Here is a 16,116-nt window from a genome sequence, read left to right as displayed (position 1 = left end):
CATCCCCACGGCCGCCAAGCCCGCTGCCGCCAAGCCCACCACCACCAAACCCACCACCACCAAGCCCAACCCCTTTACCCCCCCCACCTGGCGCTCCCGCCCTGGCGAATGGTACTGGTGTCAACGGAGCTGGTGATCGCACGGGTCGCCGCTTGCTGGGAGTCTCCGTTGCCCGTTCTGTGTCCGTTGAGGAGCAGGCCGAGGAGCGTGAGCTCATGCAGCTGCTGGCCCAGGAGGGCGAGGAGCAGCAGCAGCAACAACAGTAGGTTAGCAACAGGAGGAGGAGGAGCAGCGCCGAATTCTGCCGATTCTTTTAGTTGTGTTAGTTGTCGCCTTTTCCGAATGTTCATTGTCAACATGCAGCCTTTCGTGTCTACTGCAAGGCGACAGGACGCGGCCCACGTCGATGCACATGGTGGCCCCTTGTGGTGCTCCATCTTGACCATCTTGCTGCCGAAGGTCCTCTGGGCATGCGTAAGCCTCGAGGCACGCACACCTGACGGCACCTGGTCGAGCACCACCTCCATGGCCGAGCGCCTCTCGGCCTTCCATGTTGTTGTTCTTGTGCGGCCGTTACGCGGCCTGTGGCCTTCACGCATAAGAACCGCCTCTTGAGGAAACGTCGACTCCTAACTTTGCGATTGGCGGCTCGGTGCTGGTGATGTGGGAGAGCACACATCACGCTCTCATGATGATCACCATATGTGCTGTGGTGTTGTGTGATTTAGGCTTATGTGGCACGGCGGAGAGGAGGCGGAGTGAGGTGGAGTGGCGGCGTCGGGCTTGGTGGAGGTGTGGCAACAGCAAGAGGACCATCCCATCGGGATGCCGCCTCCATCTGCTCTGCTGTCTCTCTCACGACATTCTTCGCCTTCGGTCCTTCTGCAGGTTGATGGCCATGTTCATGATCCGGCGCATGCGCCTGTGAGCATGATCGTTTTGTTTCGTCGTTTTGCGTGCGGCACTACATAATGTATGTGTATATGCGTGTGCGTGATTAAAATGTGAGTAGTGCAAAAGGAAGATACGGGTATGCGTGCCGGCGCACGCACGCGCGTGCGTGCATTGCTTCTGATGTGATGGAGTGTATCTTATCTGTTCATGACTGCCGGTGTGCGTCGTCCCCTTCGTCGTCGCCGTGTTAATTACGTGCGAATGTGTGCAGCATCGGGCCCCTCTAGTCCTAGTTGAACCAGTAGTGGTGACTTGGCACGGCGGTGTGTTCTCTTCGCCTGACGACGATTGCCGTGTGATTTGCATTTTCTCAAGAAGGCCTCTCGTGCAGGAGTATTTTTCGTTACACTCTCCTCACCCCCTGAGAGGGTACCACCAAGTGTACCCACTACTGAAGTCACAGCTAAGGAGGGGGCGCATTCATCCACAACATCTTTGTCGTCAAGGTCTACGGCGCTGTACGGGCTTCCGCCTCCCCCCCCGAGCTGCATTAAGCTCTGATATTTGCGGATATGATGGTGTGGCAACGTGGATGATGATGATAATGCCTCGGTAAAAGTCAAGAGCCGGCTGCGGACCTTCATCCTAAACACTCATAATCCTGTACTCGGTGCAATGCTGTCCTATTCGCCGGCCGTATATATTTATGTATATAGGGCCATTGTGCGATTGTCGCGATCCCAAAGGTACGCATCCGCTTGCATCACATGCAGACTGTGTCCCTCCTTCCCCCGTATGACTGCTGCACAAGATGTCGGTATGTATATGCGGCGTCGAAGAGAGATTGGACGGGAGGACATTGCTGTTGTGCTGTGTGTTTTGGAATTGTGATGGTGGTGGTGAGGCTTTAATTTGGGTCGTTAGGGAAAAAGGGGGTTGTTGCTTTTCCGTTGACCGCTTTAAGGGGGGAGATGGGCCTGTAGGAGCCACATGGGCGTGCGCTGTGTTTTGGGGGCCAGGTAGTGGTCATGGTTGCACGATGCCGTTGTCAGTGGAATGGCCATCGTGATTGTCATCAGTACTCCCACAATCACTATTGTCGCTTTTGCCCCCCAAGTCCTCCGCTGCTGCTGCTGCTGTGTATTCAGGTTGCAGCCAACCAATCCGGTATGGACATGCATATGGACGGACCTGGGGGTCACTCGCTGTCGCCGATTCGTCGACACAGTTTCCCCAAATTGTTATTCACGTTGTCCGTCCTTCCTTTGGGTGTCTGTCCGCCGTCAATGCGTGACAGCCTTTTCATCATTTCGCCATTACCGTGATGGTTGGCGGCGGTCTGGTGGCGGTTTCACTGGATGGCGAGATCATGAGTTTTCACTTGTGTGTGTGCCGATGCCGATGCATGTGGTGGTGGCTTTCCACACGCCCGCGTGCGCTATCACTGCAAGAACGTCAACAGGGGGCAATTCCCACTTTGCACGTCGTCCGGGCCAAGCCAGATGGCGCGGGCTTGTGTATTTGCTTCGTGTGTGTCGCACCGATGTGCGACAACATTACTTTTGCGGTGTGCTGCGGAGCGTGAGAGGGGCCACGGGCTGCCGCTTAACAACCGACTACTTAATTGCATACTTAATAAATTCTCCTTTAGCTTTGCGTGCGCGGCGGCGGCGAGGCGGCGGATTCATCCTTCAAACCTTCAACAGTTGTTGTCCGTTGTTGGGGCGGCCACAGAGACACATAACTGATCCGCGCCTCGTACGATGTCGTAGACTGAGACCGTGCGGCTGTACGTATGTATGTATGAGATCTCATGTTGTGTGCTTCCATGAGTGCGGCGTGGGTGTGTGTTTGGCATCAAGCGACCCTGCGGTGGGAAAGGAAGATGTATATGGAGATAGCTCCGAGTTGTCTTGCCGCTGGTGCTGTTTTGATGCTATGTACTCTGTCGCCGCTGCAAAACGTGTGCCGCCGCACCGCCGCCGCCACCACGGGCCCAAAAGACGAAGAACGCAGGGCTATGACTGCTAGCGCGCAGGAAGTAGTTTGAAGGATGTTCTTAACCAACCCATTTGCCTATTATCCATCTGTCATTGGCGTGCGGTTGCCTCCTGAATGTCATATGTGCCCGCTTCGTCCGGTGAACTGCGGAGAAGTCCTTTACGGACCAGCCTTTTGCCTTTCTGGCGAGGAAGGTATCCAGAAGGGGGGTTGAAGCGCGATCACTGCGAGCGATGTGCGCATGTGCGTTGCGGATGTGTGGCTCCGTTCCTTCCATATTGCCGCATCCCAAGCCTAAATTTAGCATCTTCTGCAACAGGTCATGTGCTCCATTAGTAATACGCTGGTGTAATACGTACTGAATGTAATTTTTGGATAAGCTTTCGACAGAATTTTCTTCCTTGGCTCGCAACAGGAGTCCTCCGTCGATATCAGGTAACAAGATGTGCTGTTCAGTCATCCTGAAGGCCTCGACTCTTGCCATGGCCATACAGTTGTGTTGTAGCGAGGGGCGCTGCGCAGATATCCTAATACCGTACTGCTTGTGCATAAGCAAATGCATGAACGTGCCCATCCTCCCCCCTCTTCCCCGTCAACGCAACACGTGTACAGCAAGGGACAGATGCACGGGAACCATAAACGAAACATTCCTCTTTGCTTGTGCCCTGCGCCGCGCGACCACACCGTGCAGTATGCACGTCGTCAGATCTGCGGCTTCCACTCCACTGGGGGAGTGTTGGTCCCAATCTGCAGGGGCATGCTGCCATTTTAGATGTGGTCAAATTAATCAACACATGGCGTCACGATGGAGTAACCTTCAGGGTGGAGCTGCCAGTGCTGAACTGCTTCTGTAGGTGTCCAGCTCCACTGTTCTGTCGACAGGTACGGCATAGAAGCGAACGTGCCAAGAGGCCTTGCCTACTGTACTGTTGACCTTCAATCATACGAAAGACTATAAGTCCTTCTTTTACATGTTGTTCTTAACCACAGCGTCTTGGTATGTAGAGTTGTATTTGTAGTGCGGGAAGGAACTGTGAAATGCTGTCCATGATTCTCAGTTACTAATTGAGACGTGACTGAATCACTGCAGCAAACCATTATTTACTACCTAACAACCAGCGTGTTATAAATGGCGGCAGTAGCCAAGCGTACGTATGGTCTTCGTGAACATAGACCACCCGTTGGCTGGACAGCAGTTCGTAGATCTGACCGTATTTCGGTAGAATGGCCGCTGCAGAGCTTGGTTAACTTGCCACGGAAGGCGTCACTATCTTGCCTTGCATCAAGCCCTAAACTGAACGCGGAGCCGGATTCTCGACCATCATCTAGGCAGCCTGCAAAATTATGGGGCAAAACAGGCTCGAAGCTTCTTCAGCCTTCGCCGTCGTCCTCATCCCATTCCTCGCGGACACCCAACGGCAATGCCGGCGGGGAAGATGAGGGTGAGGAGTCCACTTGGGGTGTTTTCAACGCTTCTCGCTACACGGGCAGCTGGCAGGTGCCATGGGGACCTGGCCGAGTTGCGGGCGGCCTTGCGTTGTGGTTTGGCAGCTTCATCGGCGTGGGCTTTGTCTTGGTGCCGCAGCTATACCGCATGGCGGGTGTCTCCCTCTACGACCTATCACCTGAGGTGCGGCATGTGACCGGGCAGGGAATCTGGGCGCTGATATTGGCGGACCGGCCCCGTAAGGATCATTGGATCGTCACAAAGGAGGGGGAAGACGGTGGGCAGCTGTGACTGAATTGGGTTGTAGTGAGTCCGCGCCACCTTGCATAATAGGCACTGCAGATCCTTCCCGCACCTTCTCGTATCTTTTTGCACGAGTAAGTGGTAATAACTGGCAGTTCGTTGCAATCGCATGTGTGTTCGAATGAACGTGGTACAAAAAACGCGTGCGCCAATAAGCGCACCTAGCTGTACATATGCTTTCAAAACTGGACCCCTTCCCGTGTTGGTTTACTGGTATTGTGAGCCGCCTTGCTTTTAGCTCCTGGGTTGGGCTCCCTTCCCATGTCCGCATCCCTTCCGCATCCTGCCAACGTGGAACAAAGTTTCCTTTCTTCGCCCTGCCGGCCTCTTCCTTGGCCCTTTCCTAGGCCAGCCCCTCTTGGAGGCCTTCGCACGCCACTTGTACCCTCCTCAGTACCCTCCTCAGGCGCACTAACCTCCCGTATCTTCACCCGACCCAACGCCAACCTCTACTGTACCGGCCCGTTGGTGGGCCCTTCCCTGCCGCCACTGGTGCTCCCCCCTTTCCCAGGACAAGGCAACCTTCACGCTCGTGTGCCAGGCGGTGGAGACCGTCGTCAGCCTCGCCCTCGTTCGCCTGATCACCGTGGGACCCATCACGGAAGCCGCAGCCTCCTCCTCCTCCTCCTCTCTCTCGCCATCGTCTTCTTCTCGACCTCCTCCGCTTTCGCCCGCAAATGGGTTGGACTTCTTCGTGTATGACCCCCGGCGGCCCTTTTCTCGGCCACGCGGGTGGGGCTTCTGGGCGCTGTTGGGTGTCGTCGCGTCCCCCGCGGTAGTGGGCAGCGTCGCGGCGTTGCTGTCAGTGGTGGGGTACGAGCAGGCCGTGGGGGGTCAGGGCACAGTGGATGGAGTGGCGGGCATGATTGACCTGGACCTACCTACCTACCTGTCGCTGCTGGCGGTTACGGGAGTCATGGCGCCGCTGCTGGAGGTGAGGTGGGGGGAGAGAGCTCCAGGCTGGAGACGGGCTAGCAGGAAACCGCGGGGTGGCGGAATGTGGGGGCGGGGAGGGGGAAGAGGGACGAGGCGGGTAGGAAAGAGGAGGACATGGAATAGGATGAGCGGAGAGATTAAAGAGGTTCCGGGACAGGGAAAGATTCTTCCCGGATCAACGATCTGCTGTCGCCCAGGTCCGGCACACAAGTTCTTGCACCTACCCGCCGCCTTCACACCCATAACCTTCATACCCCTTCTCATTCCCTTTTACATGTACACGTCCATAACCGCTCATCATCTTGGGCCGTCCACGATTATGCTTTTGCCACGGCTATACGGTGTTGCCTCTTTTCCATTGCCACTGCGCTACCCGATGATGCCAACCTCAACCTCAACCTCAACCTGCCCCCACACCGCCCATTGCTACAGGAGACAGTGTTCCGGGGCTTCCTCCTCACCTCCCTGACCCGCTTTATGCCCACATGGGCGGCTGTGGCCGCATCCTCCGTGTCATTTGGCCTGGCTCACCTGTCCGCACGCGACCTGCCCGTGCTGTGCGCGCTGGGCCTGCTGCTCGGCTGGTCGTACGTGCGGTCACGCAACCTGCTGACGCCCATTGTCATCCACGGCGCCTGGAACTCCGCTGTCCTGACCTTGCTGTTCTGGCTGGCAGCGGAGGGGGTGGATGTGCAGCAGCTCATCTCGGTAAGGGGGTAGCGTTGAGGGGGTGGGGGAGCGTGAATGTGGTAGAATATACCTGGGTGGGTGGGTGAGGGCATCAAAGGAGTTGATTTGGCCTTCTTCATCTGTATTGAGAAGGCAAATCAAAGCCAGGTGGTCGATGCCTATCGATGATCAGTTCTATCGATGCCGCTTAGTGGCTGTCTTTCCTCGCAACCTTCAATCGCAAGAATGAGGTGTGTCTTGCTCTCCGGCATCTCCCCCCTCCCCTCGAGCTCTGAAGTCTGCCTTCTGGTGCCATCTTATCACCAGTCTTCCGCCCTGCACCCCTCCCCGCGTGCTTTCTTCTCCGAACCAAACAGGATCTCCGAGACGCCAGCGGCTGACCGCTTCGTCGTGCTGAAGTTTGTCTCGTGCCCCAGCATTACGGGACAGGACTAGGCTCCGGAGCGGACTGCTTCCCGTGAGGGGATGGCCTACAGGCGCGTTTGCCGCCGTGCGCCGTGCCTTGCTATCCGGGCTGTGTTGCCCCTCCTCCCTTTACGGGGTAGTATCCGTATGTGCTGTGGAGAGTGCACCAGTGCTATTGCTGCGAGAGGGCGCAGTAACTGCAGAAGGCCCAGAAGCTTATAGCGCTAATGGTCAGCCTCGCTTCGCGGGGCTAGTCCGTGGCAGCGTCAGGCGGTTTTCCAGGCCCACCAGGTGCTCTCACATATCACACATCACACATGCTCTCCTCTGTGAAGGTGGTCATGGGTGAGGATGTGCAGCAGCACATGGCAGCCAGCTGCACTCCCGAGTGGTGTTGAGGCACTTGTGTAACATTTCACCAATGTCGGTAATGCTTCCTTTTCCCTCTTTGCACTGGAGGATACCAGCAGAGGTGCTTTACTGTCAGGCCCGCCGTACATGTGGCAGAGGTTTTTGTCCTCAGAGCACTGTGCCTGGCAGCGTGGCCATGGGCAAATGGGTTCGGTCCGTGACTCTGTGTTGTGTGCTGTACTGTGATGTATGCTTGTCCTTGGATCGAGGTTACAGCCTTTCCAAAGGGAGAGGGATATTAGTGAAATAAAGCCCCGATTGATCCAAATTTTTGCGTCACGGAGCAGCGTCGAGCTACGAGCCACACCCCGGACGGACACCCTAGGAGATGTTTACTGCACGCTAAGCCTTCCTCGCTTGATCCAACCAGCACCTGGCCATAATTTCCCCCTTCCCTTCACCCCCTCCGCCATCACCGTGCTGGCAATAAAAACCGCACATATGGCCATCACATGATCGCGCGGCAGCAGACTAATGAAATGAAGGACCATGCCCCGAAGAAGACCCTTGCAGAAATTCTATCCTTGCGGAACGGCAGCCCGTCAACAACCCCCAAAAGCCTGCGGGAGGCTTCGCGCGGTACGAGTAAAAAGCTCAACGGCATCATCATCATCATCATCATCATGCAGGTTACTCGAAGAAGCTCTTTCAAGCCCCCCCCCCCCAACAACAGCACCGCTGCTTCACTGCGGCCGACATCGCGAACAGGCGCCACTTGCGTCATCAACCCAATGCAACGACACAGAGGACATACACGCACATACATACATACATATACACACCGGGGAACCACACGCAGGACCGTGCACCACTTGGAGAGCGCCAGGATCCCCTCGTGCGGGCAAAACCCACATCCATACATTGCAATACATAGGCGCCAGCAGGCCGCGCGGGGCACTGGGAGGTTACCCTGGCGACGCTCCTGCCGTACAGCCCGAAGCCCAGCTGCACGCATATATACATACTACAAAATTACGTGTGGCTGCCGGAGCGCTGCACCGTCACCAGGCTCCGCTGCTGCTCCGAGGAAAAGGCTCCTCAGCCTCCACCAGTCACGCCCCGATTTTATCTGTGCGGAGCAGCAGCAAAATGCAAAACATCTTTCCCGTCTCGGCTCGCCCATGAAAGCGTGGAGCGGCGGCGGCACTCATGATAACGGCAGCACCTCAATTTATTTGTCTCCGCGCCTCTTGCCTACGGGACCATACATCTTGACAGGATAGTCCCGCCCAACAAGAAACAACATTTCGCCAACAGCAGGAGTTGGGGTTAAAGATGTCCAACTCACCCCGTCTAAGCTGGCTCGGCTCCTCGCCCTCGCGAGGAGGTTTTGCAGAAATATACAAAATGTCTTACGACAGAAGGCAACGCAGCTCCCGCAGGTATACTCTCCGAGAGGGTAGGTCCCCCTCGATCTGTCCCATTCTTCTCCATTCCCAACACAATAGAGCTCACATGGCCACCACAAAAGCGGCGGCGATGGGGCTGTATCTCTCGCCCAGCCTCCTGTCCAACCTCTCAACCTCCCCGCATAGAAACGCACGCGGGAATGTTGGCGCGGCAGAGAGATGAGAAATGAACAGACAGAGCAAGTATGGCGGTTAAACGCCGGCTACTACTCGGACTCCGACTGGCGCGACGTACGCGGCATATGCCGATTTCTGAAACACGCCACCGTACGGGGCGTGTTCAATTACATTCACTGCCGTGTGGGATATGCGTGCCAAGGACTTCACCACGGCGTTGAGCGCTGGTTGCGCGAAACAATCCCCACGTATTCACACAACAACCATCTCTCTCGCCGTATTCACTTGGAACGAAGGCCGCAGAGGAGGGGAGGGCCGGGCCGGGCACCCGACCAGACCCCGCCAACTAGAACACAGCATATCCTTGGCGCGGCTCGAGCACCACCTTCCTTACAGTTCCGTAAATAAGACCTCCCCTCGCCACGCAGGCAAATGCCGAATGCAGAGCGAAAATGGTTCTGTACACGTCATGCTTCGTACAAACGGATGGTTAACCATAATTAGGGAAGGGGGCTGTGCCTCCAGGACAGCCGGTCCGCGTAGCGCAGCAAAGGATGGCATTCCCAATAAAGGATCTGGACGGGCAATGCGGTGTGTGTGTGTGTGTGCATGTTAATACTGTGCACACACATCAAAGAGATATCAGCATCGCTGCTGATGTGTTCAGGGATGTTTGACCCCGGGAGTGAACACGCAATGGGGGGCTTCTTCGCTCCACAGCATTGGGTCCCTCAACCTCCCGTGTCACTTCCATTAAACCGAGCCCTTTCCGTAGCCCCCCCCCCCTACCGGTGCCAGCGGCGCCATGCTCACACAGGCCGGAACTGGGCTGAGCAGCTGAGCAGGGCGCGAAGGATGCACGACTGCTCATTCAGCTCCAGGAACGGGCAACCCCTTCGCACCGTGCATCGCTCATAAACTGCTTCCGGCCCCAAAACGGGGCCCAACCAACCAACGCCCAACCCATCCGCCTCGAGACCCCTTTCCTTCCGCTGACTAGGGGCCATGATGCTGTTCGCACGCGCAACAGCGATAACGGCAAACACCGCCAACAACAAGAACAACCGCGCACACACACATGCATAAGAACACACTCCCTTCTTTATCGGTGCTGTAGCTGTTATTGTTGTTATTGTTGTTATTGATGCTGTTGTTGTTGTTGTTCATGTTAGCGACGTTTTCCTTTTGTAGCTGGTGTTTCCAAACGGCACACGCGTAACTCAACACCACCCGCAGCGGCGGCACTCTGCAAATAGTCGAACGAGACGTACCGTACGGCTGGACGTCGTCTTCACAACAGCACTGCCAAAGCACAGCCGCAGCAGCCGCAGCGACACGACAACCCAGCCACACCCACCTCGTCACCATCACCACCACCACCGCACCGATAACCCGATAGCCGGCAGCGTTTTAGGAACACCCCCTCCTTGTAGCTGCAGAGTCGCCACCGTCACAGAGGTATGCGGATGGTTCCCAAGCGGATGCGGAGGAGCAGCAATACAACACCTCCACACACACCGGAATAATAGTAACGCCACAATGGACGGGGACGGTGACAGCCCGCTGCCTTCAGAAGAACAAACACGTGGGGACGGGCGACCTCAACCCCAATGGCAAGTTGGCAATAACGCAGCAGCAGTAGCCGTATTATTAACAGCACCAACAGCAGTGCAAGCTAGAACAGAACGTGAACTCATCATCACCATCCGTCCGTCGTCGTCATCATGAAGTTGTGTTCCATTCCAGCACTCATGATGCTGCACCATGTGTACACACCATCATGACCGCGCTCCACATCGTGCAGCACATCACCACACCTCGACACGTCGTCGTCACACACACCACGCGCCATTATACGACCATAATATCGTCAGCGCCACCCGTGCCCCCCTTAACAAACAAAGCAATGATGCTTCTTAACGTAATGACATCAACGCAAACGGACTGTCGTACTAACTAACTGCTTCTAATAAAACAGTCGCACCAGTCTATAGATGTCACTGTCGTAAGCTCAGCCTTGCTGGTATTATAACGAGCGCGTGCACACACACACGCACGCATACCCCGGTCATAGAGACCGACATACAGGTAAAGCATGCCGGCCAAAGGCTGCTGCTGCTATTGCTGCTGCTGCGCCTCGCTGGCTATTGCCGCCACCACCAACCGCATCATGCTGCCGTCGCCGTACCCAGCACCAGCTTCTCCGTGGTTCGCACACAAACGCCTCCGACCAGACCGCCCCACCGCCAACACCGCTTCACAACGCGCCGTGCGGAGGACCTCTTCCCGCGTGCCGCGACACAACAACCCGCTCCACATACCCTCTGCATCACCACCCAGACAGGGCAAGTCGCAGACAGCTTCCGCCACCACCTTCCCTCCTCCCTATCCCGCCCCCCTTCGTCGCATCACCGCAGGTGGCCATATGTGCTAGGTTTCAATCTTATGATGTAAATCATAATTCAACAGACCTCCATCGCAAAGTGTTCTGAGTGGGAGCGGAAAACTCTCCCCCTCCAACCCTCCAACCAGTTTCCACCGTGCTTGTGTATTCGGCCCCCGGTTCGCCAGCACCAAAAGGGGAATATGCGGTTTACCACCCTCTCCCAACCCGGCTACCCACACCTCCCCCTCTCCGCTTCCTCTTCCGCTTCGCGAGTAACTCCCCACCACCGCGACCACAATCTACTGCAAGCTGCAAAACCGGGAAATTGCTTCCCCCCTCGCCAGCTCGTTCTCTCCCCTTATTCTCCCCCCTCTTTAGGCCTGCAAGCCGGTCTCGTCTCCGAAGCCCTTCTGGGGGAACCCCCCACCTTAACCGCACGCACCGACCCGCGCATACACTAAACACCATAGTCGCACCGTCTCCTGCAAACACACTCCCACCCCCCATTTGGCAACCAGCTCACTGCCGGTAAGGGTAGGGGGACGCGGAGACACGGGACACACACAAAACACACACACACACATATGTGGGCATTTAAACAGACGGAGCGCCGTAGACAAAACATGCTGTCACGTCCGCGACCTCGAAGGGTTTTGCTGGTTCACCCGCGTGCACCACAGTGTTCAGAAGCAGCTGCACGCGTGCACGTATTTATGTATGTATGTATGTTTTAGCGTGTGTGTCTTTGCTTGTGCACACACAAGCAGGGTTCTTTAGGAGCCAGGCAGGAAGGCGGGGCGGACGGGTGGAGGTTCACCTCCGCAATAAGAACTTATTCATACTCCAGCCCCTAGCACTTCCCCTTCTTTCACCCCCCCTCTAGCACGACACCCCCCCACGGGAGGACACTCCTCACATCACCAACGTCAACAGCTCGCGAGCCATTTCCGCTGTCCGCAAAACGCCCCGACAGTCCCGACATGAATCTTAACCCTCCCGCCCCTCCGCTCTTCGTTCGGCGTCAGACCCGTTACGGCGTCAGACCGCATTCGCGGCCCCCATCGCCCTTCTCTACACCACCACCACCTCAATGATATGTCAATACACAGATCATCACCATCACCACCTGCATCATTGGAAGAGGCGGATCGCACATCGCGGCGCCTGGCCCCATAGCCACACAACCGCAAACCACCGGGGGAGGTGGTTTGCCGTGTCCACCCCCTCAACCCCGACCTGCCGAAACACAAATCGTCCGTTACCGCTATCGCACGCATAGACCTCGAGTGTTGATTAGTTTCCAGCACCGCCACGGAGGTTCGACGGAGACCCCCAATGCTGCCATCCACCCATCCGTTTATCCATTCCCGGACCCCCATAACCCCCCTCATCATCAGCCCGTTCTCTCTCTCTCTCACTCTTCATCTTTTGGGGCCCCGCAACAACTTCTCATTCATCCGCACAAACAGCAAACAGCAGCAGCAGGAGGATCAACATGAAGAGGAGATGGAAAACCCGCACTACCCGGGTTTCCCCACCCCTTACACACATAAAGACGAAGTCAGCAACACCCTCCACAAACCTGCCCCCACCCCAGCCCTCGTAAACCTCTCGCGCAATCGTGGAAACCGTTCTCGCATCTCTCCTGCCACTGCGGATCTCCCCCAACCGGGGTGGGGGGTTCCCAGCCCCCTGGGGACTGACATACGGACAGACAAACACACCCCACATCGGTCCTCCATCCACCTCCCCCGCCACAACCCCATAAGCGCTCTTCAATGCGCAGCCCGCTCTGCCAGCCCCCTCAACCCCCGCTGGTGAAAAGGCCGAGATGAGGGCACGATCCCCTCGCCCGTATGAGGCCCTCGACCCCTCCCCCTTCCCCTCCTCCTCGGCAGCCTCCTCTTTCACTCTCTCGCCCTCACCTCTCTTCCTGTCGGACCACACACTCCGCTCCCCATGGCACTCCCCCGCTCTCCGCCCTCACTCCCAGTCACCACCCCTTCAGCACTTTTGCTCACGCGGACGAGTACATCTGCGCGCTGCCGGCCCCCCCACCCTGCTGCGGCTGCTGCGGCTGCATGCGAGCCTGCTGCTGCATGGGCGACTGCGGACTACCCTGCGGCGGCTGCGGCGGCTGCAACGACGGCTGTTGCGGCTGCGGCTGCTGCAACGGCGGCCCGCCCACCAGCGGCCCCTGTCCCACAATCGATCCACCTCCACCGCCTGCGGGAGCTCCGCCAAGTCCACCCCCACCCCCACCCCCACCCCCGCCCTGCGCTGCAGCCTGCAGCGTTGCAGCGCCCGCTGACGTCGATGATACGGCCGACACCGACGGTACGGCACCCCCTTGCATACCGCCCCCGGTCGTACGGGGACTGGCCCCATGTCCCATGGGAGAGGGGACCTGCGGTACGGCTCCCATAGGGCCCCCCGGGACGCCGCGGCGGCTGACCTGGGAGGGTCGGCGGTCCATGGCGCCGCCGCCGCCAACACTTCCTGGCGTCAGCATACCGCCCTGCTGCTGCTGCTGCATCTGCTGCTGTTGTTGCATCTGTTGCTGCATGTATTCGAATTTCTCCATGGATCCAAAGGATCCACCCGCCATGGAATCCATTTCCCGGTCATCCACCTGTGTTGGGGGAGGTGTGTGTGTTTTGTGGGGGGGGGCCCCGAGGTGAGGTGAAGGGGGGGCTAGACGAACCACAAACGTGGCGGCGGGAGGTGAAAGAGGGGGGAAGGCTCAGATCACTCAGTACACCACACCCGTACCCACACCCGTACCCACACCCCTACCCACACGCACCTGCTGCAGCATGGCGTTGAGGTGGGTGAGGATCTCGTCAAAGGAGGGTCGCGCCTGCGGGGAGCCGCTCCACGCGGACTGCGCCAGTACCACGTAGCCCGCGGGTGCCGTACCGGGGAACTTGGGCCGCAGACCCCGCATCACCACCTGCAGCAGGACGAGGGGGAGGGGGGGAGGGGGGGGAGGGGGGGGAGGGGGGGGAGGGGGGAAAAGGGAGGGTGTGTCCTGAAGTTTTTGAAATGTTCAACATTGGAATTTTCCCATATAAGTAATCAAATAATTATTTGCGACAAGCCATGACATTTGTACATACATACATACAGACCTGTACGCGCAAACACACGATGGAGCGAAAACACAAATACACACACTCCCTCTCTTAGCCCGCACTCCCCCCGCCCGGCCCCCTCCGGCTGCGCACCTCCTCCACCAGCTGCTGTTGCTTCATGTTGCCGTACGGTCGTTGCCCCGTGTACATCTCCCACATGAGAATACCGAACGCTGCACGTCGTGACCGTTGTGACCGTTATATTTCGCCATTGGGGGCGGGAGAAAGGGAGGCGAGGAATCATCAACTCATATGCAACATGCAACATGCAAAAAGAGCAGGGTGAGGGGGAAGAAAAAAAGAAGGGTGAAACCGATGGGGCCCAGGGGTTCGGAAACATACCGCCCAGCCCGGCCGACCCCCGGGAGGGATGAAGGGCTCTTTCCCCTCCACCACTACCTCCACCCTACCCGGCATCTGCCTTACTCTATCTGTGGTCCATCTTAACCCCCCCCCCGCTTTACCCCACCACCACCACCACCACCGTTCTGGAGGAGGGAGGGGAAAGGGGAGAAAGACGAACCACACACACACGATTGAAGCTGCTGCCAGGGACGGGAGCCCGGCGTCGCCCTCTAGCGCCGGGTGGTGTGCGATCCTGGACGATGTGACACCTCTCCGGACACCACTTCGATACAGAAAATACACCGAAGACAGCTGTTAACAAATGTCATTTCTCGTACCACTAGTTTCCTAGATCCCAAAACTGTGGTGCGACGACGATACAGCCCGGAACAGCACACACACCTGCACACATACACGCTCTCATACACACACACACACCCCGAACATACAGACATACAGACACCCCCTCTTACCGTACACATCCACGGAGCTGTTGACCTTCTTATTGCAGATGAGGGCCTCGGGGGCCACGTAAGCTGCCGTACCGCAGCTGTTGAAGGGGAAGGAAGCGCACGTGTCGTCGTCCTCGACCCTGAGGCCGTCAGGACGGGTGGGGGTGGGGGTGGGGTCGTTGGGTGGCGGAACTGCATTATAACGATATAATATGATAAGTTGCAAAAGCGAAAAAGATGTAATTCTACCGTTTCTTTCCGCACATACATACGTCCAACACACACCAACAACAACTGCCGTACGAGACCCGGGATGCGGGGGGCCATGAGCTCATGTCCCACACGGACCCGGCCCATGTTACCCGCCGGGCCGCCAACAGGTCTCCCTCAGCACCGCACCGCACCGCACCGCGCCAGCCGGGTGACTGAATGACGCCCCCCCCTTTCCACAACCCCCTCCGTCCCTCTCCACCCTCCCTCCACACACACACACACACACACAGACAGACACACACAGACACACACAGACAGACACACACAGACAGACACACACAGACAGACACACACAGACACACACACATATTCCCCTCCCCCCTCTCTCCCCATCCTCACCCCCACCCCCACCTGCTCAGTCCAAAGTCGGAGACCTTGGCAGTGAAGCCCCGGAAGTCGATGTTGGAGCTCTTGAGCAGCACATTGGCGGGCTTGATGTCGCAGTGGACCACCCCCATGCGGTGGAGGTAGCCGCACGCGGAGGCGATCTCGATCAGCGTCAGCAGCAATGTGCGCATGTTCACCTGGGGAAAGAGGAAGGCAAAGGGGGAGGCGGGAGGCGGGAGGAGGGAGGGGCGGAAGGGTGTGTATACAAGGGGAGTGAGGGCGGTGTCACTTGTCGACAGCAGTTTCCTTCTTTTGCATTTATTTACTCTCCCTCTTCTTCCCACCCAACCACCCACCCAACCACCCCCTCTTGGTGGGCCTGCACTTGCCTTCATGGGCTGCTGTCGAGCCCTCTCCGCCAGCTCCGCCGCCGCGGCGCCATCTCCCGCCCCCGCCGCCGCCGCAATGACCGGGTTGGGGATCATGAAAATGTTGTTCTTCAGCGCGTTGGATAAATTACCCAGGTCGCAGTACTCGATTACCTGGCGGGGGGGGGGTATTGGGGGGGGAGGGGAGGGGAGGGGAG

At 57.7% G+C, this 16,116-nt stretch overlaps 4 protein-coding genes across 4 annotated transcripts in view; 3 read left to right on the top strand and 1 right to left on the bottom strand.

Annotated features, from left to right (window-relative positions):
* The window catches only part of VOLCADRAFT_116236 (uncharacterized protein), a gene marked incomplete at both ends in the record, with an annotated part of 4,533 nt that extends 3,605 nt beyond the window's left edge, over window positions 1-928 (top strand). The window contains 2 exons of the mRNA XM_002946948.1: window positions 192-262; window positions 889-928. Of these exons, the coding sequence (XP_002946994.1) occupies window positions 192-262; window positions 889-928 (111 nt within the window). The remainder of the gene's footprint in view (window positions 1-191; window positions 263-888) is intronic.
* Window positions 889-3,275, top strand: VOLCADRAFT_103226 (uncharacterized protein). The gene is made up of 2 exons (XM_002946947.1): window positions 889-2,551; window positions 2,876-3,275. The coding sequence occupies exons 1-2, from the start codon at window positions 1,951-1,953 to the stop codon at window positions 2,923-2,925; spliced, it is 651 nt and encodes a 216-aa protein (XP_002946993.1). The 5' UTR covers window positions 889-1,950; the 3' UTR covers window positions 2,926-3,275.
* Window positions 3,276-3,855: 580 nt separating this feature from the next.
* VOLCADRAFT_120396 (uncharacterized protein) lies at window positions 3,856-6,651 on the top strand (the record flags this gene model as incomplete). The annotated part of the gene is made up of 4 exons (XM_002946946.1): window positions 3,856-4,525; window positions 5,157-5,579; window positions 6,014-6,289; window positions 6,628-6,651. The coding sequence occupies exons 1-4, from the start codon at window positions 4,025-4,027 to the stop codon at window positions 6,649-6,651; spliced, it is 1,224 nt and encodes a 407-aa protein (XP_002946992.1). The 5' UTR covers window positions 3,856-4,024.
* Window positions 6,652-9,113: 2,462 nt separating this feature from the next.
* Window positions 9,114-16,116, bottom strand: part of VOLCADRAFT_87153 (uncharacterized protein) — a gene marked incomplete at both ends in the record, with an annotated part of 16,088 nt that continues 9,085 nt past the window's right edge. Inside the window, 10 exons of the mRNA XM_002946758.1 lie at window positions 9,114-9,188; window positions 9,403-9,450; window positions 9,971-10,046; window positions 11,476-11,521; window positions 13,268-13,631; window positions 13,806-13,952; window positions 14,227-14,306; window positions 14,952-15,070; window positions 15,555-15,727; window positions 15,887-16,072. Of these exons, the coding sequence (XP_002946804.1) occupies window positions 9,114-9,188; window positions 9,403-9,450; window positions 9,971-10,046; window positions 11,476-11,521; window positions 13,268-13,631; window positions 13,806-13,952; window positions 14,227-14,306; window positions 14,952-15,070; window positions 15,555-15,727; window positions 15,887-16,072 (1,314 nt within the window). The remainder of the gene's footprint in view (window positions 9,189-9,402; window positions 9,451-9,970; window positions 10,047-11,475; window positions 11,522-13,267; window positions 13,632-13,805; window positions 13,953-14,226; window positions 14,307-14,951; window positions 15,071-15,554; window positions 15,728-15,886; window positions 16,073-16,116) is intronic.

Source organism: Volvox carteri (assembly GCF_000143455.1).
Source record: "Volvox carteri f. nagariensis unplaced genomic scaffold VOLCAscaffold_4, whole genome shotgun sequence".
In the NCBI taxonomy this organism is placed as follows: Eukaryota; Viridiplantae; Chlorophyta; class Chlorophyceae; order Chlamydomonadales; family Volvocaceae; genus Volvox; species Volvox carteri.
This window is presented reverse-complemented; position numbering and strand designations above follow the sequence as displayed.